This window comes from Ursus americanus, chromosome 7, assembly GCF_024610735.1.
Source record: "Ursus americanus isolate L20-20 chromosome 7, mUrsAme1.1.p, whole genome shotgun sequence".
NCBI classification, from domain to species: Eukaryota; Metazoa; Chordata; class Mammalia; order Carnivora; family Ursidae; genus Ursus; species Ursus americanus.
In genome coordinates, this window is record NC_142133.1 from 16,712,460 (window position 1) to 16,739,496 (window position 27,037).

General features: G+C 49.8%; 1 protein-coding gene and 1 pseudogene across 1 annotated transcript in view; one reads left to right on the forward strand and one right to left on the reverse strand.

Moving 5' to 3' along the window:
- Positions 1–12,464, reverse strand: part of KCNK12 (potassium two pore domain channel subfamily K member 12) — a 47,451-nt gene extending 34,987 nt beyond the window's left edge. Inside the window, exon 1 of the mRNA XM_045787943.2 lies at positions 11,434–12,464. Coding sequence (XP_045643899.1) covers positions 11,434–11,824 — 391 coding nt within the window. The 5' untranslated portion in view covers positions 11,825–12,464. The remainder of the gene's footprint in view (positions 1–11,433) is intronic.
- Positions 12,465–15,361: 2,897 nt separating this feature from the next.
- Positions 15,362–21,347, forward strand: LOC123786140 (uracil-DNA glycosylase pseudogene; annotated as a pseudogene).
- Positions 21,348–27,037: the final 5,690 nt, after the last annotated feature.

Below are 27,037 nucleotides of genomic sequence, written 5' to 3' on the forward strand. Positions count from 1 at the left end.
TCACATTTTACTTTCTCATGAATGGGTGTCTAGGTAGATTTAAGAATCTTGGAAACAGCCATTCATCTCACAGATATTCCTGGGGCCCCTCCCATGGGCCAAGCCCTGTACCAGCCAACGGGAGGCACAGCAGAGATCAGAGGACGCATGTCCCCCCCCCCCCCGCCCCCGGCTGCTGGCATGGTAGGACCCTGCAGTTCTGCGTCCAAAGGCAGGGTCCTCTTCCCTGCCTGCTGCCCGGGGCTTTCAGACCTCCCCCAGGACTGGCTCACCTGCCATCTCACCTTTCCTTCTCTACCCTCCATTTAAAAATAGAAGCCAGCCATCAAAACCTGCATGGTCTCCAAAATGTACCCTGCCCTCCTCAGAAATGCCAACAAGCTCGACGTGGGCAGAGTTTTGTGTGTTCCTTTCCCTCTGGGCCTGGGCTGTCTCTGCAGCGTTTCTGGCAGGCCCCGGTGTGAGGAGCTCGGAATTCAGAACACTTGGCAGCAGGGAATGAGATCGAGGCCATTTGGAAAGGATTAGGAAGAAGTTGCACGGAGTGCGGTTTGGGGTTTGTGTTTATCTCAACTGTAACTTTCCAGAAAGCTGGGACACCCAATTCCAATAAAAGCCTCCCCAAGTATTTTTGGGAGGTATTGTGATGGCGCTGGAGTGTGTGGGTGGGGGTGGTTTTTCCCAGTTCATGCAGTGCGTTTAGTTACTGGGAAACTTCTGTCCGATTTGTGAACCAACATGTGGTTCCCAAGGGATGTGCCCTGGGCAGGTGGGGAAGGTAGCACTGCTGGGCTGAGGGCCTCCTTCGGGCTGGGGACCAGGGGCTGTGGCCAAGGCCAGACAGGGAATCAGAGTTGGTGGGAGAGCTGGGACCAGGAGCTTGCCTTCGTTGTTCAGGACTGAACTTCTGCTACCACTCCTGGGGCGACAAGGGCTGAGGCTCAGAATCGGCTGGTGTGGTTGCACGCCAAGGATCGTGCAGGACCCCAGGCAGGGTAGGAAAGGACCAGGCGGACTCAGAGAGCCACGGAGGCAGCACTGCCAGCCAGGGGAAGCCCCGCCAGCACGAGCTGGCTGCCTGCCGCACATCTGCCAGCCGCCGAGAGGTCGTTCAACCAATGGCCCAGCAGAGGGGCCAGGACCCAGCCCGCCCCTCTGGCTCCAGGGCAGAGGGAGATTCCTGGAGCCCAGCCTGGGCCCAGCTTTTTGCATTAAAAAAAAAATTTTTTTTATTACTATGTCTAACAGTCCAAGGTTTTCAGTTACTCACACTCATTTATTCATTCCATCCATTCAACATACATTGATTAATCACCTATTTTGTGCCAAGCATTCTGCTCCATGATTTACAGAAACTATCTCTTTGCTTTAATTATCTCCATCCATCTCCAGACACAGTGCCCCTTTAGAGTAGTTGTTCAGTGCATGGCTATTATTAACTGTAGCAGTGACAAGCCCCACGAAGACAGAGCTCCTAACCTGGAAGAAGAGGGAGAGTAATTTCTGACACCTACTACATGCTGGGTCCTGTGGCAGCTTTCGACATAGGGAAACTGGCATAGAGACAGATAGTTACAAGTCTGGGGGCAGTAAGAGGGACTTCATAGAAGGTCTCGCGCTGGTGGCCCCCTTCGAGCTGGGCCTTGAGGACCAAGTTCACTGGGTAGAAGAAGATGGAGAGAAAGGGAAGAACATTTCGTGTTGAAAGAACAGCACTAGCCATGGCCTGGAGGCTTAAAGTGCCTGTAGTTTGGGGGTGGGGGTGAGTGGGAAGGGTTGGGGGTGGTGTGGGGTGGGGGAGGGATGACCAGAATTTAAGAGTGGCTAGAGGCGGGAGGGGGGTGTACATTGGCAGGTGCTTGGTTTCATGCACTCCCCTAACATCTGGGTAGGTTTGCTTCCAGGACATGACCTTGAGCAGAGTCTTCCATAAAGCAACTGGCCCTCGGGTACTGAGCTGGCCGAGTCCCCAGACTTTGCTGGCTGGTGTGCGGACCTTCTGGCTATTGGGTTTTGTGTTCCTACCTCTCCATGTCCACTGATGCTAGCCCAAGTGCAAGGCTGAGGGCCCTCAGGTCCTGGGGTCCCCTCTCTGGGCAGGAGCTCGGCACAGAGTTCTACCCAGGCTCCCAGAGTTCTGGTGAACTCTGCACAAAGCACTCTGCCTGTCTACCTTCTCTCGTCTGCCTGGCAGCCTCCCTCACAGAGAGGAGTAGGTTGTAAGGGATGGAAAGCAAGCAGCCCTTAGTTCAGTGTAGCCATTGGGGCTGCAAGGAGCACAGCATAGCCAAATCTGAGTCCCTAAATTGTGCTTGAGCCCTTGCCGATACCTCCTCATGTTCTCCTCCTCCACCCTACCACCCAGCAGATCCTAAAGTGGGCTCTGATCCTTCCCCATCTGGGCTCAGGGGCAGCAGAGAGGATGCTGGGGGGTCAGGAGTCCTGGCTCCTCTATGCTGCCAATGCCTCACTTGCTGTGTGACGCCGGGCTTGTCACTTGACCTCTCTGAGCCTATTTCTTTGTCTGTGAAATGGGATAATAGTGTCCTCTTTGGTATCCTAGGGTTTTTGAAAGGTTTCTGAGTAAACGTGGGTGAAAGCACAGTAAACCGGCAAGCATGGCAGTGTATGAGGGGGACCATCAGTGAGAGTACTGAGGCTTCAGCTCTCCCTCTTGCTCCCCACAAGAAAGTTCCTGGCTGCTGGCAGGGTAGAGTCTGGATCGGGGAGATGCTGGCAGCCCTGCAGGGTCCCCTGTCCTGCCCTAGGAGTCTCTGACTGGGAGCGCTTTCTCTGCCCATCAGGGGAGCTGAGGTAGCCCCCCAGGGAAAGAATGTAGGTGCTGTCAGGGCCTGATGACCTGGCGCACCACCCTGGCTCCCACCCACAACAGGCTCTTTGCTGCAGTGCCGTCCTCAATGGCCTCCGCCTGCAGTCCCAGCACCAGGCCCACTTCAGAGAAGTGTGGCTGGGCCCAACTTCAGCCCGTGCTGGGCTCTGCCTGTCTCAGCTCCCTCACCTGCCCCTAAGCCTGGGCACTGCCAGGAGGCCCCAGCCCACCAGGGAGACCAGGAGGGTGGGCAGGGGGTTGGCCTGCCAGAACTCCGTTCTGGGTGTGGGGAACAGAGAAGTGCCAGAGGGCACTGGCCTAACCCACCACTCAATCATTCATTCGGTTATTCACTACGTATGTTCTTTAAAAAGATTAAAGAGCACACACATGTGAAGAATTATTGAGACATTTTGGTTGAGGAACAAAAGAAAATGCATTTTAAAAAGCACCCTCCCAGGCCAGTTATGTAACTGTGCAGGACAGCAACACACCCCAGAGACACTGGCCAATGAGAGGGCAGCAGATGCCACACTGCAGGGGTGGCTGAGGCCCGGAGGGTATGCACAGGATGGTGTATGCAGTTGAGCTGCAGGAGATGAGTAGTGCCTCAGTTTCCCTCCTGCGCAGTGAGGCAATGCGGGGCTCACCAATGGGGTCAGCCCAGCTCTGCGCAGCTGATGCTTCCTGAGGGCTGGCCAGGCACACGGCGCATACGGCCTAGCTCGTTCGGTCCTTATAGTAACACCCCATGGGACAGGAAGCAGCATTATCCTCACTTTGCAGAGGAGACCCGGGTGCAGAGAGGTACATCCAGTCACCAGGAGCACAGCGCTTGTAAGTGGCAGATCTGGGACTAGAATTCAAGCAGGCGGGCTGCAGAGCTGGCGTGTTCGGTCTCTACTACACTGCACTGAGACAGTGTAAGCAAATCGCCTTCTGAGACATGAGGACATCAGAGCTGGAAGGGACCCCAGGGACTCTTGGAGTCCTTTATCCTTTTAGGAATGGAGAAACCGCGGCGCGGGGTGGTGATGTGTCCTGCCCGAAGCCACAGAGCCAATGAGTGGCAGAGGCGGGTCTCAGCTGCCGGTTCCCGATTCGCCACTGCCTTTCTACACCCTGGCTAGTACAGGTGTGGCCTGGGGCCCAATGAGAGGGGTATCCCTGGGAGCTTGTTAGGAATGCAGAGTCTCAGGTTCCCCCAGACTTATGGGGCAGAAATCTGCATTTTGACAAGAGCTCAGTGATCCACATCCACGTTCTAGTTTGAGAAGCCCTGCTCTGTGCTGCTCTGCCTTCCTGGTCTGCTGTATCTGTTACTGGGACTACAACGACATTGCATCCAGACACGGTACAACCTGAAATTAGAAAATTCTGGAAGCTCCGTCCCAGGCTCACGTGGGGGTGAGTCCTCTGGGATCTGGGGGAGGCAGACAGAGCAGTTCCCCCAAAGCTTGGTCCTTCTTGGACTCAGGTCCACCAGTCACTGCTGACCTGCTGCTCAGCTGGGAGCTTAGCCCTGAGCTGGGGGTTGCTAAGCCCAGGGAAGAGGTAACACTTGGACAGGGTCCAGAGCATTGTCCAGCATCGCCACGGATGGCTGGTGGAGGAGGCCTGGGAATGGCAGGTTCAGGATAGAAGTTCCTGGGGTGGAGCCTGGCAGCAGGGCTGATAGCCAAGAGCTTGCGTGGGGCTGAGGGCCAACGAGCTTTGGTTCTTTCTCTGCTCTCCCAGCACCTTCCTGCGCACTGAGAAAGGCTCTTCTCTGTCCCATGGAAAGTCCTATGTCCTCACAGCCTCGACACCCTCCACCTCCCCACTCTTCCCTGCACAGAAACCCCACCATTGCCCTGAGTGAAGTCAGAGGTTGAGGCAGCCTAGTGTGCCCACTGCAGCCCCACACTCATTCTGGTTTGCTGGCTGGCAGCCCCCGTCCCCGGCCTGGGCCCTGGGGAAGACTGCGGGCTGGGAGTGACCACAGGAACACAGTGGCCTTTTCTCTCTCCCAGCTCCTCTGAATCTGAGGCAGCTACACAAGGGCAAGGAGAGTCCCACGGTAGCTGGCAGGGCTGGGGGCACCGAACCCACCTTCCTACACAGACCACCTTCAGGTGGAGCAGGAGCTTCTCCCTGGCGGACACCTCCAAGGCCCCTGACTTATTTGCTGCTCCTCTGATGCCCTACTCTCCTCTCTACACGCTCTTCCCCTTTCTCCTCGATGTACGGTTTAATGCTCCTCTGACTTGCTGTGGAACCTTAGGCAGCCTCTCCCCCTCTCTGAACCTTATGTAAAAGGAGGAATAAGGCTAAATTGGCCCTCTTCAGGTGGGTCTTGGAGGAGCTCTAGGGCTCCTCGGAGCAGCCTCCAAGGAGAGCGTAGTGTCCAAGGGGGGCCTGATGGGCAAGGCTGCAGCACCTACCTCTAATCAGAGCAGCTTTGCCACTATCTGTTTTTCCTTTCTTTCTTTCTTTCTTTCTTTCTTTCTTTCTTTCTTTCTTTCTTTCTTTCTTTCTCTCTCTCTCTCTCTCTCTCTCTTTCTTTCTTTCTTTCTTTCTTTCTTTCTTTCTTTCTTTCTTTCTTTCAAGATTTTATTTATTTGACAGAGAGAGACACAGCGAGAGAGGGAACACAAGCAGGGGGAGTGGGAGAGGGAGAAGCAGGCTTCCTGCTGAGCAGGGAGCCCGATGTGGGGCTCGATGTGGGGCTCGATCCCAGGACCCGGGGATCATGACCTGAGCCGAAGGCAGATGCTTAACGACTGAGCCACCCAGGCACCCCATACTGTCTGTTTTCTGTAACGGGATGTTTGTTGGCTTTTTTTTGGCAAAATGGTCTAAATGCTTGGGAGACATTCTGGAGGACTTTTATAGTACTGTCCCAGCTGGAATCCCCTAGGGGTTGATCTTTGCTCCATGTGGCACAATTCTGGGCCCTTCCAGGCTGGGGTCCAGTCAGGGCTACGGGGAAGGATGCTCTCCGTCAGCTGGCTTGGCCCAGGAGTGCAGGGGACAGGAGGGAAGAGAGTCCAGGTATTGGACCTCTCAGTCTTTGATGGCCTGGCAGCTACTCCCATCTGTTCCTCTTTCCTGCCCTTCTTCACTCACCCAAAACTTCCCAAAGAAGGCAGCTCTTGTTAAATCAGTGGAGGCTGACAATGTTGAAGCCACAGCCTTGTTCAGGGGTGGCTCAGCCCCTGGGACTGAATGCAATCCCAGCAAAAACCAAGTGGCCTGTTTCCATGGAACAATCAGCTGGATAAATGTCCAGTCTCCGCTAGGCCATGGAGAGGTGTAGGCTTGGCTTGGAGGAGACCAGACAGTCCCTCACTCCGAAGGGGCTGGCCACAGAAGCCATGAAGATAGCAGTATCCACCGACTCAGCAATTTCACCACTGGGAATTCAACTCAAGGAGATATTACAGGAAGAAAAGGCCATCTGCATAAAGATGATCACTGTGGCATTACTCAAAATAGCCCTAAACAGGGAACTACCCAGCTTCCCAGCAATAGGGGTAGTAAATTATAGAACATCAACCAGATGGAATATTATGCACCCACTAAAATTAGCATGTGAAGGCTATGTGGAAACGTGGAAACAACACTGATGATAAAATGTTAATGAAAGAAGAGCGGCTCCACACAGATCAGTACTCTTTCTTTTCCCTACAAAAGGTGTCACGGAGAACGACAGCTGTATTATGAGTGACTCGCTGCCTTGTTCACTGAAGGAAGAATGATTGTCTCCCATGTGCTTGGGCCAGGGCTGGGTGCTGAGGATGGAGCGTGGCTGAGAACGCCTTTCCTGCTCTCCGTCTAGTGTCTCCAATCAAGTCCTGAATCTCTTCCCTAAATGTGTTTCAAAATCGCCTCAGCGTCATCTTTCAATAAGAAGTGGGTGATGAAGGAAATAAGGGAGGAGAGGTGCTCCTCTCCTTCCCAGGAATGTTCCCTGGCTCCTGGGATCAGAGCCACTTCTGACTGGATTACATACATGTCAGAAGAAAACCAAATGTCAATGTGGTAGTGACATTTCGGTCTTCTAATGTCTTAGTTTCCTTTGAAGCAGAAAGAGTTTTAAAAATCCATGTTAAAAAGGAGGAAAAAAAGTTAGGACTCGTTACTAATCTCGCGGCTGAATAATTAAGTGTGCCTAATTCTGAAAGTAGCAGGCGAAATTATGCAGTGCCGAAAGTGACAACTCTCATACCTACACCATCCCGTCTATAGCAGCGTGGTTTTAACGTTACAGCTAAACTACGCTGCCAGAAAACCTAATAAAAGGAAGCAAAAATATTTCTGTTTATATCAAGCTGCCATTTGAGAAAGACTTTTAAATATGTTCTTCCCCATGTGTAAATCTGACAGCAGTTGCATAATTAAAACCCCAGTGGAGAGTTTCCTTTTAATCTTTTCAAAGTAAACCGGTAAAACATCCTTTAGGATGTGAAATGATGGATTAATACGTGGCCATCTTTGAGCGAGAGCACTGCCTCCAAGAATATTGTTTAGTGCTAAAAGAACGCAAGCCACCATCTTTATCTGTAGGAGTTCATGTAATCACAGGAGAGCAGATAACGACGTACCCATGGCCACACATGCATCTGTGATGAGTTATGCTCGTCTTGGATTTTGTTAAATGGAGGACTGAATAAACGAATGCGTTCGCATTAAAACAAACTTGATTGTAACCCCTTAAGAATATGTCACATGGCATAAATGAAAGAAATAATAATTACCCAGGATTTCAGTTCAGTGTGAGCAATCAATATGAATGATTTAGAGCACAAAGTGGTTTTTTATTTTACTTGAGCTATTCAGGTTGACTTTTTAAATGGCCTCAACTACTGCTGAACAGTTACTGGCAAATTCTTCCTAGATCTGTACCATGTGGACACACATGTGTCTATATGGTTGCAAACTGCCTAGCTCGGGGTGCAGGCCCTGTTCAAGGCAAATGTCCAGACAAAGATTTTGTCTTATCATGAAGTTCCATGTACCCCTGAATACATATAGCCACACCGGAATTTTTCTTCTGTGTCTCCCTCTAGCTGAAGGCCCATTCCTGCCCCTTCTTTGCCTTCCCTGGGCACGCGTGTGCGCACACACGTGCACACACACACACACACACACACACACACACACAATGGGGCGAAAGAAGGCAGAAAGCGGGTGGTTTCTGTCTTTGTACCATTCTGATAAACATCAGAATGTCTCCTTAGGAGACACCTCCGTCTCTGACCTTCTTAGTATTGGCTCTTGCCTTGCCAGCTTACACCTGCCAGATGCTTCTGGTCTGTCTGACCTCTAAGATACGTTTGATCCTTTATGTTTTCTCTGGACTTAATCAGTTGTTGGCCTGACCAACAGACCAGTCCTCCTGCCCACACACACCCACACCATTAAATACTTCAGTCTCAAACAAGGATGTGCCCACCAATTATATGCATGAAATTGGTAAACCAAACACTGCATTACATGGATTCTGGACCCAGCCGAACATACAATGAACCACGACTTAAGTCCCTTAACACTCTGCACCACATGGGATTGGACTAAAGGTCTCCTCCTTGTTCTAGTCATCTTTAGTGAAAATAGCCAGGATATGCTGCCCATAAACACTGTGATCCGTCTGCTGCTGGAATATGCTTTAACCTGTGTCTTGTAGGCTAAGCTTTAACTTTTCAAAATGTAGCACTGGGCCTGACATACACAATACATCATATTTATAGAAGAAATAAAAGAAGGGTTTTTTTACACTAAAATCTAGATGCATCATTTAGCAGGGTCCACACAACACCGAAAAGGAATCTGCACGTGGTAGCATGGACCATACACACCATGATCTTACACTGATCAGATAAAACTGAGTGCATGCGAATTTCCCTCCTCACTGGATGAGGTGACAGGCAGAGAATCCTGGGACTGCCCATTTTGGACTAAGCTTTGGCTCCCTGAGCTGCTAAATCCATAAAAGCACCAATACTAATTGTCTCTGAAGACTCAGGGCATTTAAGGGAAAGAAACTATGTAAGCAGAAGAGAAACTGACGTAGGTAGGTCTTTACTTAAATCTCATGGAAGTACGTTTTGCAAGAGAAGGCTGAAATGACAATCATGCTACTTTGGGATTCAGCAGAACTTATCTGACGGACAGAAGTAACCGATTGAACTACTGCCCCAGACCACTAGGGCAGGTGGATAACTGACAGAGATCCTGAGACTCGAGTGGCTGTCCTGGCATCCCTGCAAAGGTCTGGTTCAACGCTAAGCTGTCCACAGGCTAGTTCTGGTCCCTGAGTGCAGCTCCCCTGAGAGATACATGCCTCCCTGCAGCAGATTTTGGAAACAGTGTGCTGGGTCATTCGTAACACAGCCACATGCTTGAGTGTAGCCCTCCTACACTGCTTGCCTACATTTGAAAACACAAATCAAGAAAGAGAACATAGCTCCTTTCTGCTTGACTAAAGAACAGCCAATCCTGCCAGCAGATTAAAGGCTGAGGCTTGGAACAATTTGCCAACACACAGACTTGATTTTGTGCAAAGACTGAGAGAAGCTTTAGAAGCTGTGGCTGGGCAGTGAGTGAAGAAACTGATGGGAGCTCATCAGAGAGGCGCCAAGACCACAGGTCATTGGCATGGGGCCCCATTTGGGTGGACTCACTGCCTGTAGGGGAAAAGGATGCTAACACCTTTCCCTTTAGTCTCTGAGTTCCATTAGGAAGCTAAAGCCAGAGCGTGTAAGTGGAAGAGAAATGCTGTCACCACCCAATATGTGTACAGGTGTGCCTCTAGGTGGAAGAAAGCAAAAGGGTGTGTTTACAAGAGGAAGAGCACAAATCAGTAATGAACGATGAATGCATGATGTCATCCTCTAGGACTAAGCATCCTTAGTACTTTTAAAGCACTTAAAAAAAAAACTCTAGTTGCTATAGCAACTTGATGCAGCTCTTAAGAGGGGATTTTTTTGAGGGGGTCATTTTATATCTTCAATCACCATAACAACATGATATAGCTTTTAAAGGGTATTTTTATCCAATTTGTGTGTGCTTTGGGCTTGGGCCATATTTGCCTTTTCTACTTAAAATAATCAGATCAAGCATGACACACGAAAAATCATTGAAGGAACGGAAGCCCTTTCGTAGACTATACATATACACTCAGACATCTCTAGCTGCTCATATCCTGCACATGGATGAAGGCTTTCTCTCTGTCTCCCAGCAGCCATCTGTGATGGCTTACACTGGCCAGTTAGTCTGTGCCCGTCTCTGAGCTGGCATAGCAAACTAGCCCAGAGCGTACTCAAGGAAGGTGTGTCCATGCAGTCCCTCACTCCTCAGCCCAGTGAGTCCAGCCCCCTCCTCCAAAACTACCAGGAGATAGTGCCTTGGGGTTACCAGTGATATGGCCAGCCGAATGCCTTCTTCCACCCTAGGACTCAAAGCAGGAGCAGATGGGACACAAAAAATCTCACCAAAGTGGAAATCCTGTATTTATTCTGCACTCTATAGTAGCTGGGGAGGAGGTCTGTTCACATGACACCTGGAGTGCAGGGAAAGGGGGGATGGGGAAAGTGGGTGCCAGGAGAAAAAGACAAGGAAGGGGTGGGGTGGGGAGCAGTAAGAGGCTCCAGAAGGGGTAAAGGTGAGGGAAGTGGGGGGCTTATTAAAGGACTATTTACACAGCATGTTGTGTATGGTTGTGAAACCGTGAGCTGTTTATACCGAAAATAAGGAAAAGGAGTAATAAAAGTATAAAGAAACCACCCCCTCCCCCACTCCATCCAGCTACCCCTTGGTGCCACTGTTGGTTGGAAAAGATGGCAAGGTAACAAGAGAGGTCAAGAAATTGGAGAAGTAGGGAAGGGGGTGGAGGGAGAGGGTGAGAAAACCGGAGGGGGGTGCAGAATAAGAGCGCTTAAGTCCTGGCCTCCAAGTCTAACGGGCTTTTCTTTGGGGGAAGTGCAGTGTAGACCGTAGGAGAAGCGGGTGGGAGGGAGATCAAGGAAAGTGGTTGCCCTCCCCAGGGTAAAATGCTAGATGATACTGAAGGAAAACGCGTGGCAAAAGAAGAAGGAAGGGTGAAAGAAGGGATAAAAAACAAAAACAAAAAACCGCTGTGAGTGGTGGTAAAAGGGGCTTCCCAAATCATCTGGATGAGGAAACAGACCCAGGGGGCGCGAGAAATAGAAGGAAACAGCAGGCCCTGCACGCTTGTTCTCTCACAAGTCCTCTTAGAGGAGAAAACTGAGGCGCACAGAGGTTAAGTCATGAAGCTGGCAAGCGCTGGAGCGCGCGGGCGGCCCTCGGTCAACCCAGCGCCTGGCTGTGGGTTCTCCCCATTCGGCCGCACTGCCTGGCGTGTCACCGCTGGGTGAGCGCCAGAGATGGGCCTCTCAGGCCACTTCCCGCCCCGAAAGCCGGTTAAGAAAGAGAAGGGTCAGGAGGAGAGGGACGGGCGGAGAGGTGAGGGCAAGACGAAAGTAGGCGGTGGGGTGTTGTAAGGGGGGAGCCGAGGGACGCGGACCCAGCCTCGGAGCGGTGGAAAGGACGGCAGGTGAAAGGCACGAAGAGGAAAGACGCGCGCGGGGCGCGCCGCTCACCTATGGTCGATACCACGGTGCCCACGAAGTAGAAGGCGCCGGGGAAGTCCCAGCGCGGGCGCAGCGCGTCGGCTCGGACGCCGGCGGCCAGCGCGGCCTCGTAGTGCCGGAGGAAGGCGCGCAGCTCCGGCTCGGCCACGCCGTGCGCTGCGCTGAAGTTGCGCAGCGTGGCGCCCCAGCGCGCCCGCGCCTCCGCCTCGCCCGGGCTCTCGAGCGCGGAGAAGACTGTGGCGCCCGCCACCAGGTAGAGGCCGATGAGCGCCGCCAGCAGCACGAAGCGACCCGTGTCCTCGTTGAGGTGCGAGCGGCGGCAGCAGCAGCAGCAGCAGGAGGGGCGCGGCAGGCGGCGGCGGCAGCGGCGGGGCGGGGGCCGGGGGCTGCGGGAGGACATGGTCCGGAGCTCAGCCCCGGGGCCGGGGCGGCGCTCGGGGCCCGGGCCGCGACATCCCCCCCGCGGGAGCAGAAGCGTGAGGATGGTGGCCAGGGATCGGGGGCCGCCGCGGAGCCCCTTGCCGCCTCCCCCAGAGCCCGGACGGCGGGGCGCCTCGCCTCCGCCTCCTCGGCGCTCAGGCCGCACACGGGTCCCGCGGCCCTTCGGGTGCCCGGGCTGGGACGCTCCTCTCCGCGCCCCGACGCCTCGCCGGCTCCCGCGGCTCCTCGCCCGCCACCCTCGGGCGCAGGGGTCTGAAGCTAGGCCCCTGCCGCCCTGTGGCCGGCGTCCGCGGGGCCCCGGGCCTCATACTCCTCTCCAGACAGGCCGCGGGCTGCGGGGGGGTGGGGGGGGGGCGGGCTGAGGAGCCCGGGATCCTAAGACTGGGACGCCGCAGCAGGGCACGAAGAAAGCCCCCGGGGGCGTCCCATGAAGCGTTCGCCTCTCGGCGGCTCCCAGGCGCAGGCTGCGCGGGCAGTCCGCTCCCACCCCCGGGCCTGAGCTGGCGGCGTCGGCTACGGAGCCTCAGAACAGAGCCGAGTCCCGGGAAGCGCTCCCTTTCCAGCTCCAGCCGGAGAGCCGCCCGGCACGGAGAGGCGGAGTCACCGGCGCCCGGGGCGGGGTGTTGGGGGGGGGGGAGATAAGGATGGGAGGAAAGGGGTGGGGAGTTGGGCTGCTGCGACGCCTCCCGGTCGTTCTGGCGGCACTAAATGCGGGCACAGAAGCAGGTGTCCGGACTGCGGTGCTGGCTACCACCCTACCGGGGAAACCCGTCCGGCCCCTCCCTGAGTTTCGGCTCCGGAATCCCTTTCTTATCTCAAAGCTGCCGCCAAACTTTGCTCAACTTGACGGTGCCCTGCGGTCTTAGGGGTTGGGGGCCACACGTCGCGAATCTTCCAACACCCGATTCTCGGGCTGCAGTCCGAAGTTTAAGTTCCCTCTTTCTCGCTTCCTCTTCCTGGATCCTTCTGCAGCGCTAGGTCTCTGAGGGTTCCTTTGGGGGAATGATCCCGCCTGGGAAGGAATGGGGGTGGGTTCACTAGGCTACGCGCGACCTGAGAATGAGGGCGTCTCCTCCCCTTTCGACCGAGCGGGCTGCCGGCGTCAGCACCGCGGACAGCGCATCGGTGCGGCAGCTCGGGGGCGGGCGGCGCTAGGGCTGCGGGGGGCCTGCAGCGCCGGGCGAGGCCCGTCACCCTGCTGTGCGATGCTCCCCAAACCCTGTTTCCCTTTCTCCTTCCCCTGTGTTTCCCACCTCCCCGCCCCAGTCGGCGGCAGGTACAGTCGCTGAGCAGCGTGCTGACAGGGTGACGACGCTGCGGAACAGAGACAGGGGAGGAGTCAAGTGCGAGTAGGGGATCGAGGTGCCACCGGAGGAGGAGGCGTCCAGACCCACCCTGCTGCTGGGTCTTCTTTCGCCACCCCTGCTCCCTGACTTCTCCAGCCCGGGGTGGAGGAGCCTGGATAGGAACCTGACTGCGGCAGGGTGGGTAGAAGAGGTGCAGGGGAAGCTCGCTAGCGGGCTCCCCCGAGGCCGGCGTGGGGGGTGGAGGAAAGGGTGTGCTTTTGAGAGCGGTGGGGGCGGGGGCGGGGAACCGTCACCCGCTCGTCCCGCCGAGACCGGGAAACAGCGGGTGCTCTGCGCTACCGAGGGAGCTTCTCCGCGGAACACAGTCCGGACTTGGCCTGGGTTACAAAGTTCTGTGGTGAGGAACGCCCTCGGTACGGACGGAAAACCATCCTCTTCGGGCAGCCAGCCCCTTCTCTGTCTGCCACCTTCCCATGGTGATGATGACACTATGCAGATAACAGAAAATAAAAACAATAATGGTGACTGTGTTTAGACACCCTAGGTGGGTGAACTGTGGCAGAATGTAGAACTATCTGTCCTCCACACTAGAAAACATTCAAGCTAAGGTCGACCCAAAGCGGTGGCAGCATCGTCAGTCCCCTTAAGGGTCAGGGTGCTCAAAGTGGTTCCTGAAAGAGCCTCCACTACTCACTGAGCATTTCCCAGCTTAAGAACTAGTACCTCTGACCCCATGCCCCCACATGGAAACTGGGGTGGGTGGGGCATCATGGGGAGCAGGAGAGCTATCAGAAAGCTAAAAGGCATCTGACTTGGGGCTTTGGTTTTCTTAAACCAGGCACATTGGAGACTTGGATCTTCCTAGAAATGCTGTTCCAGTTTGTCGATAGAGCCAACTGCACTCCCCTATGCGTTAGGGAGGGACAGAGGAGAAGAGACTCCACCACCATAGTCAGAGCTAGGGTTTCTGGTTGTGAGTGGCATGTGTCAAGTTTTGCAGTGATCTTCTTAGAAAGGGGCAGGGGAACCTTTGCATGAGGGGGAGAATATCTCGTTCACAATGGGAGCTTTAAACAAACACAAATTATTGCCATTGCAGACTGTTGCTATTATTTGTAAAATGCACTTTGATTATTCTCTTTCCAAGTCTTTGCCTCTCTTGGGCTTTACAGTGGTGTTGCCCCAACTTCTTCTCTCTTCCCTACAATACTCCCATCTCTCTGAGTTCCTGCAGGCAGGGAGGACAGCCCAATCATGGACCTTTGGAGCTGGATTCCACTTGACTGGTAAGCCCTGACAGAAACCCTGAGAAGTGTCATTCCAGGAGTTGGCAATGGAAGCCTCCAGATGCAGCTGAAGGGCATTGCCAGACCTCTCAATGGCTTTCTTTGACCAGACTCCCAGGGCAGGGACAGAGTGCTTTGCTGCAGTGTTCTGTGCCTCTGGACCAGCTCCTCGCCCAGTTGGCAGAGGGCCTGCCTTGTCCTCCAGCTTGTTATTCTAGCTTGATTAGCAGCAAACCCCTGGCATCAATCTCAACTCTGAATGATCTAATCAATTTATATAATAGGAAAATGATGAGTTCCCTGCACATAGGCACGGGGTCCTTTGGAGGACCAGCCCCATAACGAATGCCACTTTTGCCCACTGAATCAATATTTAAGTCACTGACTTCCAGCTGGCTATCCTCAAAGCCTTTACCTTGGCCCTGAATTGCTGCAGGAGCCTCTGAGGGATGCAGGCTTGCTATCTCAGATGTCTCCGTTTTTAGCTCCATCCTGCTTGCATCTGCCAGTCATTGCTGTGATCATGCCATTTGATCTGATCATGTGACTAATGTCCCTAGATCACAGTCTTCCACAGCTCCCCCAAAGCTATAAAGATTTAGTCTTTTAACCCTCGGGGCTGCCATTCAAAGACCTTGCTGATGTGATTCCCAGCAAATCATTCTAGCCTCACCTTCTGCTATGTCCTGCTTATCCCCCAAGTACTCTATACTCCGCCCAATCATCAGGCTTATGCTTGTGCTGTGGCCCCTGCTGGATCTTCTTTCTCCTCCTCTCCACCTCTTCAAATATACAGTTCAACGCAGGTTAGGACTTACTTCCAGAAAACTCTTCCTTAGTAGGATATTTTGACGCAATCACTTTGATGCCATCATTTCAATCCTAAGATAATTTGATTCTGCTATGTCCTTGAGAACCTCAGATAAGACGCTTGAGCAGGTACAGGTCTTCATCTTTTCTGTATCTCTCTGATTTTTATAAAAGAAAACACAATGACAGGAGCATTAACCAGGAAAACTAGGGAAGGTTAAATGCCCCCAACTGGTGATTCTAACCCTATGCACATACCCAAGATTAATGGAAAGATACATCCACACAAAAGCTTGTCCATGAATGTTGGTAGCAGCGTTTATCAATAATAGCCAAAAAGTGGAAACAACCCACCAAGTTCATAAGTGTCCATCAACTTATGAATGATAAATACAATGGGATATATCCATACAATGACATATGCAGCAATAAAAAGGAATGGAGTACTGACACATGGTACAACACGAATAAATCTTGAAATACTATACTAAGTGGAAGAAGCCAGTCCAAAAGATGACTTATTGTATGATTTCAGCTGTAAGAAATGTCCAGAATAGGAAAATCCACAGAGATAGAAATAATTTAGTGGTTGCTTAGGGCTGAGGAATTGAGGAGGAGAGGGAGTGACTGCTAATGGAAGTTTCTTTGACGGTGATAAAAATATTCTAAAATTGTGGCAATGATTACACAGTTCTGCTAATATACTAAAAAGCGTCAAATCATATATTCTAAGTGAGTGAACTGTATGATATATGAATTACATCTCAATAAGCTATTACAAATACAACTAGTTAATCAATTTTTTATTACAGAAAAGGAAATAGAAAAGAATCGATCCCAAGGAAAATTATTTCTTTAAAATAAAAAAATAGGAAAAATTGGGGAAAGTTCAGCTGCACTAAAGAGAAAATTGATTGTGAAATTAACTTGAATGAAATAAGTTTGCTCCAGAAAATACTTCCTCTTAAAAATTAATCTCTGTTGGTGAAATTCTCATGAAAAATTCTGCATTCCAAGTAGCAAATTCAGAATGTCCTGGGTGCCTCCAAACCTCTTTGATCTTCCTGCTCTCAGAACTCCTCTATTATTTATTGCTCATTGGCAGTTAGTTGTGTAACAAGATATTATACACACACACACACACACACACACACACACGAAGTCTGGGTCTGGAGTAGCTGATTATCTTTATCATGTGAAGGGTCTCTTGAGTTGTATAATCGCAGAAACCCTCCTCCCCTCATTCTCCTGGAATTAGGAAAAGGGAAGACCTTTTATGCTTTATGTGATTTCCCAAAAATTTCCTCACACCATGTTTCACAGAGCTGGTGGCTGAGGAAGACCAAACTGATTCCACCCAGGACCTTCTGGGATGGAAAGGAATGATGTCTGATTTGTCTTCCCTGAATTTGAGGTCAAAGAGCCTTGTTGAAGAAGGGTATAAGGGGTAGTGTCTAACCACAGCCCAGGAGCTGGGAGAAAGGCCCTTCAAAATGAAATTATTCTGAGGATGAGGAGTTGGACTGGAAGCTAGGCTCAGATAAGTGCCTAAATGCTTTGGTAGCAGAGGTTTTAACTGATGCCAGATGTCCCGTAGGAACATCTCCCTAGCACTCTGTGGGATCTGAAGACCAGAGTTGGTTGAGCCTGGGCTTGTGACCTGAGAGGAGGGTATCCTTGGTGCCCAACGTGGCATCTCATGGTAAGGTGTGTCTGAGCAGTGATAGATAAGCAGTGCTGCAAATGGTACAGAGGTGCTTACAATAACAAGTCGATTATGCTTCTTTTCTTTCCAATTGGCATTTGGGGGAGGGGGTTCCTTTTGGACTGAATAAGCCTCTCTTTTCTTACTAATCCTCTGTCTAGATTTTCTATCCATTATTAAAGGTAGGTGTTTAGGGGCAGCTGGGTGGCTCAGTTAGTTAAGTCTGCCTTCGGCTCAGGTTATGATCTCAGGGTTCTCTCCTCAGCAAGGAGTCTGCTTCTCCTTCTCCCTCTGTGCTCCCCAGCCCCTGCTCATGTTCTCTCTCTTAAATTAAATAAATAAATAAATAAATAAATAAATAGATAGATATTTAAGTCTTCAGCTATTATCATAAAACTCATTTCACCCTTCAAATGTGTCAGTGTTTGCTTCATATGTTTTGGGCCTCTGTTATTTGGTACATATATGTTTATAATTACTATAGCTTCTTGATGGATTTACCTTTTTTTCAATACGTAACGTCCTCTTTTAGTCTATTGTAACAATTTTTAATTTAAAGTCTGTTTTGGGATGCCTGGATGGCTTAGTCTGTTAAGCATCTACCTTTAGCTCAGGTCATGATCCCAAGGTTCTGGAATTGAGTCCCGCATTGGGCTCCTTGCTCAGCAGGGAGCCTGCTTCTCCCTCAGCCTGCCATTACCCCTGCTTGTGCACTCATATGCAATCTCTCTCTCTGATAAATAAATACATAAAATCTTTTTAAAAAATTAAAGTCTTTTTTGTCTGAAGAAGACATCCAAATGGCCAACAGACACATGAAATAAAATGCTCCACATCACTCGGCATCAGGGAAATACAAATCAAAGCCACAATGAGATACCACCTCATACCAGTCGGAATGGCTAAAATTAACAAGTCAGGAAATGACAGATGTTGGCGAGGATGCGGAGAAAGGGGAACCCTCCTACACTGTTGGTGGGACTGCAAGCTGGTGTAGCCACTCTGGAAAACAGTATGGAGGTTCCTCAAATAGTTGAAAATAGAGCTACCCTACTATCTAGCAGTTGCACTACTGGGTATTTATGCCAAAGAGCAAATGTAGTGATCCGAAGGGGCACCTGAACCCCAATGTTTATAGCAGCAATGTCCACAATAGCCAAACTATGGAAAGAGCCCAGCTGTCCATTGACAGATGAATGGATAAAGAAGATGTGGTACACACACACACACACACACACACACACAGAGGAATATTATGCAGCCATCAAAAAATGAATTCTTGCCATTTGCAATGATGTGGATGGAACTAGAGGGTATTTTTAGTGAAATAAGTCAATCAGAGAAAGACAATTATCATATGATCTCCCTGATATGTGGAATTAAAGAACAAAACAGGATCATAGGGCAAGAGAGGAAAAAATAAAACAAGACAAAACTGGAGAGGGAGACAAACCATAAGAGACTCTTAATCATAGGAAACAAACTGAGGGTTGCTGGAGGTGGGCTGGGGTTGGAGAGATGGGTAACTGGATGATGGACATTAAGAAGGGCACGTGATGTCATGAGCACTGGGTGTTCTATAAGACTGATGAGTCACGGGTCTGTACCTCAGAAACCAATAATACATTGTATGTTAATTGAATTTAAATAAAAAATGTTTTAAAAAAATAAAGTCTATTTTGTCTGGAGTTTAGCCACTCCAAATCTCTTTTTGTTACTATTTACATAGAATGTCTTTTTCCACCCATTTACTTTCATTTTTTAAAAAAAAAATTTAAAAAATTTTTTTGAGAGAAAGAGTGTACACAAGTGGGGGAAGGAGCAGAGGGAGAGAAATCCTCAAGCTGACTCCCCACTGACAGCAGAGCCTGACTGGAGACTCAATCCTAGAACTCTGAGATCAGGACCTGAGCTGAAACCAGGGGTCAGATGCTTCATCTACTGAGCCACCCAGGTGCCCCATCACCCATTTACTTTCAATCTGTTTGTGTCTTTGGATCTTAAGTGAGTCTCTTGTAGACAATATATAGTTGGTACATGAGATTCCTAACTGAACTTGTTAAAAATGCCTGAGATTGTTCAGCTGCTTCCTGGTATATTCCCCAAAAATCAATGAACAGACATTTATTGAGAACCTGTCAGGTACAAAACAATGTGATGTAAGTGTGCTGAGCTCTGCTGTCCGTTCAAGAGCTTAAAGCCTGGGTCAATAGTCAAGATACACATAAGTGAAGCAGTAGAACCATGACATAGCAGGTGCAGGTAGGAGCTGACTGTGTGGTACTCATCACAGATAGAAAGGTGCCTGTAGGGAGGACCACAGGAGTCAGAAGAAGCTTTGGGTAGCAGGCAGAATGTGGGCAGGTCCTGAAGGATGGGTAGAGCTCAGATGGGCTGGAAGAAAGGGAGCATCCCAGCCAGGAGAGTTGAACTGAGTGCTAGTGTGGGGGCAGGAAAGAGCATATTGTGTTTAAGGAACTGTGGCAAGCAGAAAGGAAAGTTCCTCTGTGTTTTACATGACTTCATTGGCTGGCCTGTCATCCTTTTAATAAACCTTGAGTGCATGCAATAACTGACCTGTGAAACCCAAAGGCGAGTGTTTTCCTTCCAGGGTGAATGTCAGATACCTAATAGAGCTGGATTCATGAAGCCAGTTTTATGGCAAACTTTCAGTTTCCCTATATACACACCACACGGAGGGGGCTGTGAATCAGGCTGTGTCTGCAGAGGAAAGAGGGACAAATGAGGAACATATGTGGGTAGAGAGCCCCAGGCTCTAGTGTCAGGAACTCCCTGGGTTCGTTTCCATATCTGTCTTTTCGACGAGTGTACCTTTTTTTTTTTTTTTTTAATTTTAGAAAGAGAGCACTAGTGGGGAGGGGCAGAGGGAGAAGGAGAGAGAGACTCCCAAACAGGCTGAACCCGATGAAGGGCTCGATCTCACGACCCTGAGATCGTGACCTGAGCCGAAATCAAGAGTTGGATGCTTAACTGACTGCGCCACCCAGGCACCCCTGTACTGTCATCTTTATGTCAGCATGATGCTCAAGGATTAATGAAGCCACTGATGCCTGTCTGGTTAAAAGGAGCTTGGAAATGAAGCCCAGAATCCTAGAGTGAGGAGGTGCCATGAGGCCACTGGGGACCACTTCTTGCCTCCTAATTCTCTTGTCCATCCAGAAATCTGTGAGCCCTCTCTTCCAAATGCCAAATCACTTCTTAATTTTTAAATGTCTATTTCAACTTTTATTTTAAAATCTGACCCAGATTTTTTGTTCTATAGGTAAGACCATACGTGTATTGATTGATTTGTCCCAAATGGATTTTGACATAAGTTTTTAAAGACTGTATACATAGGCCAATTTCGGACCGCCACAAGCTGGTGCGTACTGCGGGTTCCCACACGGCTGGCCTCGGCTCTCCTGGGCTCTGGGACCATGGCCCAGAATACGCTCTACTCCTCTCCCTGAGTCCTGCCCAGAAGCGATGTGCCCGGAGTCCCCAGCCAGCCCACCTGCGGATGGGCGGGATGGCAGTAGCTTAGCAGAGTGGGGATGCGGCAGCCAGCCTGGCCAAGAAGGCCAGGGCTGCGGAGGAGGACCCCGGCACGCCGCCCTCCTTGCAGCTGAGCCCTGAGCAGTTGGTCCGCATCCAGAGGAACTCAGACTCACCGCGCACAACGTGCCCATGGGTTTCGGTGAGAAAAGACGATGCTCAGCACAGAGTTTGGGAAACCCTATTTCATAAAGCTAATGGGACTTGTTGCGGAAGAAAGAAAACATTATCCTGTTTATTCACCCCACAGCAAGTGTTGACATGGACCCAAATGTGTGCCATAAGACATGTGAAGGTTGTCATCCTGGGATAAGATCCATATCCTGGACCCAACCAAACCCATGGGCTCTGCTTTAGTGTTCGAAGACCCTTTCCACCGCCGCCTAGTTTGGAAAACAACCTTTATTTATTTATAAATAAAGAGCTGTCTACAGATATAGATGGTTTCGTTCATCCTGGTCACGGAGATTTATCTGGGTGGACCAAGCAAGGTGTTCTCTTACTCAACGCTGTCCTCACGGTTCAGGATCGTCAGGCTAATTCTCATTTACTGATGCGGTTATGTCCTGGCTAAATCAGAACTCCAGTGGCCTTGTCTTCTTGCTCTGGGGTCTCACGCTCAGAAGAAAGGCAGTGCGGTCCATAGGAAACGCCACCACGTGCCACAGACTGCACATCCCTCCCCACTGAGGGTTCTTCGGATTTAGATATTGCTCTAAAACCAATGAGCTGCTGCAGAAGTCTGGCAAGGATCCTTGTCCATCGACTGGAGGGATCTGTGACCCTGAACTGGAGGGCTGTGTCTGGGCAGTTTTCTAGAAGCTGCTATAGAAGTATTTGGCAGGAGTGGCAGCTTGATCGAGACAGAAGCAGCAAAGGCTCTACCGTGGGTAGACAAACATATGGCTGTCTTTGCAACATGGCTTTGGCCTAAAACCTGAGGTCATAGTACCTGGGAGAGCGTGGAGGTCAAATACTTGAGACTTCTTCTGTCATCTTTATGGTAAAAGGGAACAGGGGACAGAAGGGCCTCTTTGGTACAGCCGGCTGCTACTTGTTTTTACCTGGCAGGTTAGACTTGAGGTTGTTACTGTGTCAGGTGCGTTTATCTAAAAAGCGCCCCCCCCCACCTTTGCCCTACCTGGCATTCCAGTTCTTGGCCAAGTACACTGCTCCCTTGATCCTTCCTGGAACCCTCAGGCCCCTCCTTGAAGGAAACAGGAGGACAGTCTGCAAGTGCCCAGAAATTTAGGGATGAAAATTCCTGAGGACTGATCCTGTCTGTGAGCCTTCACAGACAGGCAGAGGGAAGTGAACTGGGGCTTGTTTTTACAGTTATCCTCTGGGTGTTCCTAGGACTGAACGGTGGAAGTTGAACTGGAAGAAAGAGAAGGGGAAATTTTTTTTTTAAAGATTTTATTTATTTATTTGACAGAGAGAGAAACAGCCTGCAAGAGAGGGAACACAAGCAGGGGGAGTGGGAGAGGGAGAAGCAGGCTTCTCAGTGGAGCAGGGAGCCCGATGCGGAGCTCCATCCCAGGACCCTGGGATCACGCCCTGAGCTGAAGGCATATGCTTAATGACTCAGACACCCAGGCACCCCGAGAAAGGGAAATTTTTTAATTTTATTTTTTTAAGCAAGGATATGCTTTTCTCCTAGGTGTATCCTGAATTGGGGTTTTTAAGGCAGCAGAGACTGCCAAATGCTGTTTTTTATGGACTGAAATCACATGGGGATTTTTTTTTCCTGCAACACTAGTGAATTTTGCTGTTTTAAAAATACTTATGCATATATATATATATATATATATATATATATATATATATATATACATACATACACACACACACACATACACACATATATATAGTAATTCTTTGTTGGGGAGACAGTTTTGTTAGGTCTGTACCTTCATCCTAGATCCTATTAGAGATGCCATTGATGTGTTAGCCAGGGAAAGAGTTAACCCTGAGTGAGTTTGGGAATAAAAGATTGTTGGTTTTAAAAAAAAAAAAGACTGTATAAATACTGTGTAATTAACATAGAATAATTGAAAAAGTCAAGGGATGCCTGGGTGGCTCAGTTGGCTAAGTGTCCTCCTTCAGCTCAGGTCATGATCCCAGGGTCCTGGAATTAAGTCCAGCATCTCATCGGGCTCCTTGCTCAGTGGGAGCCTGCTTCTCCCTCTGCCTCCTCTGCCTGCCCCTCCCCATGCTTGTTCTCTGTCTCTCTCTGACAAATAAAACCTTAAAAAAAAAAGAAAAATTCAATAAAGTAAAAAAGAAGAAAACAAAAACCACCCCAAATTCCGTCCCATTATCCCGAGTGAATTACTGTTGTTAATCTTTTCCTTTTTTTCTTTTTTTAAAGTAATCTCTACACTCAATGTGGGGCTCAAACTCCTGAGATCCAGAGTCACATGCTCTACCAACTGAGCCAGCCAGGTGCCCCTGTATTAATTATTTTAATGACTCCCCTGCCTGGTTGACTGGCTCTATCTATCTATCTATCTATCTATCTATCTATCTATCTATCATCTATCTATCTACATATATTTAATTTTGCTAAAATTATGGGATATTTTACATTATAGGTTGTTCAAAATTTTTTCAATTATTTCTCCCCCACCAATATTTCAATTCGAACATATTTGTTGAGCACATATTATGTGCCAAGAACAACTGTCCCAAGTACCCAGGATTGATTAATGATCATGGAGCTTATGTAACTTCCATATCTGTATCTGGTCATTTATCTATCTATCTAACTATCTATCTAGTATCATTTGTAGACATTGTGCCCTCCCAAATGAAATTTAAGCTGAATTTCATATTGGCCGGTCTTCCTGAATTTTTTAGGTTCCCCCTCTTCCCTCTCCCTTGTCTTTTTTCATCACTCTTTCCTTCCGCATTAAGAGATCAGTAAATGTTTGGGTTTGGCTTCTCCACGAGACTGCTCGTTCCTATTCGATTCTATTCTCCACCTCTTTTTTAGTAGTAATTTCTTATAAATTAACATTTTCTTGGCACATACTATGTTGCAAGCATTATTCTAAATGCTTCAGATAGGTTAATACTTTTAGTCCTCACAACAGCCCTATAAAGTAGGTATTACTATTGTGCCCATTTTACAGATAATAAAATTGAGGCATAGAGGTTAGCTAATTTGCCCAAGGTTACACAACTAGCAAATGGCAGAGCTGGAATTTGAACCCAGGCAGCCTGGCTCCAGAGTCCATCCAACAAATAGAGTCCATGGGACTGTGGGATTAGTGGGGCAGGCAATCAGCGCCTGCCAGCGAAACATTCTTGATGAAGGACACAGCTCACCGAGGTAAATCTGCATTAATAGGATGCCACAAGGGGTGAATTTGTGATTGTAAAAGGCTTTCTGTTGTACAGTTTGCTTTCTTCCCCCCCACTGGAGATGAAACAGTCCGTAAGGACTGTTTTTATATGTTTGTGAACTGACCAGGTCGGTTGGTTAAAGGGTTAAGAGGCAACGGGGAGCATAGTGAAGCTAAGTGGGCTGAGCAGAGTGAAGACAGAGGTCAGCCTTGTTTTCTAGCTCCCAGCCTCTCCATCCTACCAGGCACTCTCCAAAACTATATTCTTCATTCACCTCCTGTCCTTTTCTCCAGCACACTGGACTCCTTCCACATTTCCAAAAGATTGCAAATCATCTCCCTTGTCCTCTCGAGAGAAGTGTCCTGTTTCTTAGGCAAGGAGCTAGACAGAGATAGTTAATTAAATTTTCAAGTAAGTAGGCAGTGGCTTCCTTACTTCGCTGCAATGGGGGTTCGCCCTGGATCTTTAAAAAGAACTTTGTAGACTCAGCGGATCTGAGTATAAGTTGGATGCTTGCCTGACTTGGGCCCGGACAAAGGGCCTGGTTCTCACATTTTCCCTCTCTCTGCCCTACTCCCACCTCCTTACTTCTGGAGAAGCTCAGTGCCTGCAGTATTCCTCATCCAGGCACAGGGCCTGAGTGGGGACAGGGGTGGAGTCTGTGAGGTGGGTCCTTCCCTGCCCTGGAAGATGGAAGCCTCCCGGAATGAATGCCTTCTGTTGGATATATTCCTTGGTCAATCATCACTGAGTCTGTAATGGGGGCCCTAGTGGTTCTAACTGTGTGCACAGAGAGAAGGAGCAAGGAAGATCTTGGGTGGGCCACAGGTTGCAGAAGGAGGTCCAGGAGAGGAGGACTTCAATCCTGTATGAGAAAAATGGGAGCCCCAGGGAGGGAAGGGACAGGGGAAAAGGCACTCTTGTTTTCTCTCTCTTACTAGCTCTATGCTCCTGGACCCAAATCCACTATTTATCACTGAAATAAAACTCCAGAGGGTCAGCGCATTCCTGGTAGAGCAAAGACTGTTCAATGGTCAAACAGGTGATTAGGAGGGGCGCCTGGGTGGCTCAGTTGTTAAGCTTCTGCCTTCGGCTCAGGGCGTGATCCCAGGGTCCTGAGATCTAACCCTGCATCGGGCTCCCTGCTTGGCGGGCAGCCTGCTTCTTCCTCTCCCACTTCCCCTGCTTGTGTTCCCTCTCTAGCTGTCTCTCTCTCTCTGTGTCAAATAAATAAAATCTTAAAAAAACAACAACAACAACAGATGATTAGGGGAAAGTCCACATAGCCGTTGGAGCTGTGAGGGATGCTAACCATGTTTTCTAATCTGGAGTCAGGACACGTGGTCTGATCCAATGATATTAGGGCTGTGCCAAAGAACTCAAGACCCGCAGTCAGCACCACATACACAGAAATCATTTCCCTCATGCTGTGTCCTTCAAAAATGTCTCAGCAGGAGGAGATTGGGGGCAGGAAAGAGAAGGGCATGAGAAGTCACACTCTTTGTGGTCCCAGAGTCGATATTGTTGTTTTGCCCATCCAGACTCCTTCCCCTTCTCAATCCTCTGGTTTGGATGGGGCAGGTCCTTTGCAGCTCACTCCCACCCATACCGCATCCCCACCATAGGGATGGCGAGACCCAGCCTCACCGAGCTCAGGCAAATGAGATTTAACCTGGGACTTTTGACAGGTCCTTTGGAGAAAATGAAGCTCTCATTCAATGACGATCACTAACTTTAGGGATAATGTCTAGGTGGAGGGTCCAGAAGCCAGCATGTGGCCACGCCTGCCAAGGGGGCAACTACCGGTCTTCTTTCTGTTTCTGTGGATTTACCTATTCTGGATTTTCCATAAAAATGGACTCCTACAATGCCTGACCTTTCGTGACTGGCTTCTCTTACTTAGCATCATGCTTTTGGGGTTCCTCGACACTAGCATATATCAGTGCTTCATTCCTGTAAGGCTGAATAATACACTGTTTTATGGATATACCATATTTTGTTTTTCCACTCACAGGTTGATGCACACTTGGGTTGTTTCCACCTTTTGACTGTTGTGAGCAGTACACGAACATTCATGTACTTGTTCAAGTGTTCGTTTGAGCACCTGCTTTCAGTTCTTTTGGGTATGTGCCTAGGAGCGGATTGTTGGGTCATACACTAATTCTTTGTCTATCTTTTTGAGGAGTTGCCAGATTCTTTTTCCACAGCAGCTGAACACAAATCCCCTTTTTATTGTTCTGTGTGACTCAGGGAGAGCTGAGATGCCAAGGCTGTGCCCTTACTGTTCCCAGGGCCCCCAGGAGAATGGTCCTCACTGGCCTGGAGTTGTTCCTGAGCTGGTGACTCTGATGGTGCAAACTAACACCCAGGAATGATCACAGCTGAGGAACCACATCCAGTTGCTCCTAAGACCCCTGAGGAGCCATGTCCCAGAACAGCCTCTCTCTTCCTCCAGCTGCTGGGGGAGGCATTGTGGGCAATGTCCCTCAGTCTGCTTATTCATACTTTCCTCCTGGCTGGCCTCCCCCAGAGCAGTGCTGAGAGGCGGCAGGCTAATTTGGGCTGAATTTCAAGGAGGGTGGAGGCTGTAGAATGGTCTGTCTCTCCACAGACCCAGGCCTTTGGGTCCATCCATCATAAGGCGTGGGAATGCTGACCCAGGTGACTGTGGAGAGAGTCAAGCCAGGGCCAGGATGGTTGAGCTTTATCTGCTGCCTGCCCGCTATGTGACCTTAAGTCCCTTCCACTCTCTGGGCCTCAGTTTCTCAAGTGTCAAATGAGAGAGGCCGATGACCATCTTGGGGCTGGGTACCTCCTACCCCACCTTGCTCCCAAACTTTCCTTCTCTGAATCTTCATAAAAGTTTGGGATTCTGCAGTTCGCCAGAGGGACAGCAATAATCCAAACCGCCCAGTCTGGCCCCTCGTTCCCGCTCTTGGTGTGCGTGTGCTGGTTTTGACTGGCCAGTGTGTGTGGGAGCTGAGTGCTGTCTACCAAGGGCATTCATTTTCAGCACCAGCTCCTGCCTGCAGCTGCTCCTCTGCAAACAGCAGCTGCCCAGCAGATACATGATGAGATGTGCTCCCCACACCTGGCCCTAGTGATGTTGCGACTTCCGGGGGCTGCATGGGGAGGCAGCTCCCTGTTAAACGCTCAACTCC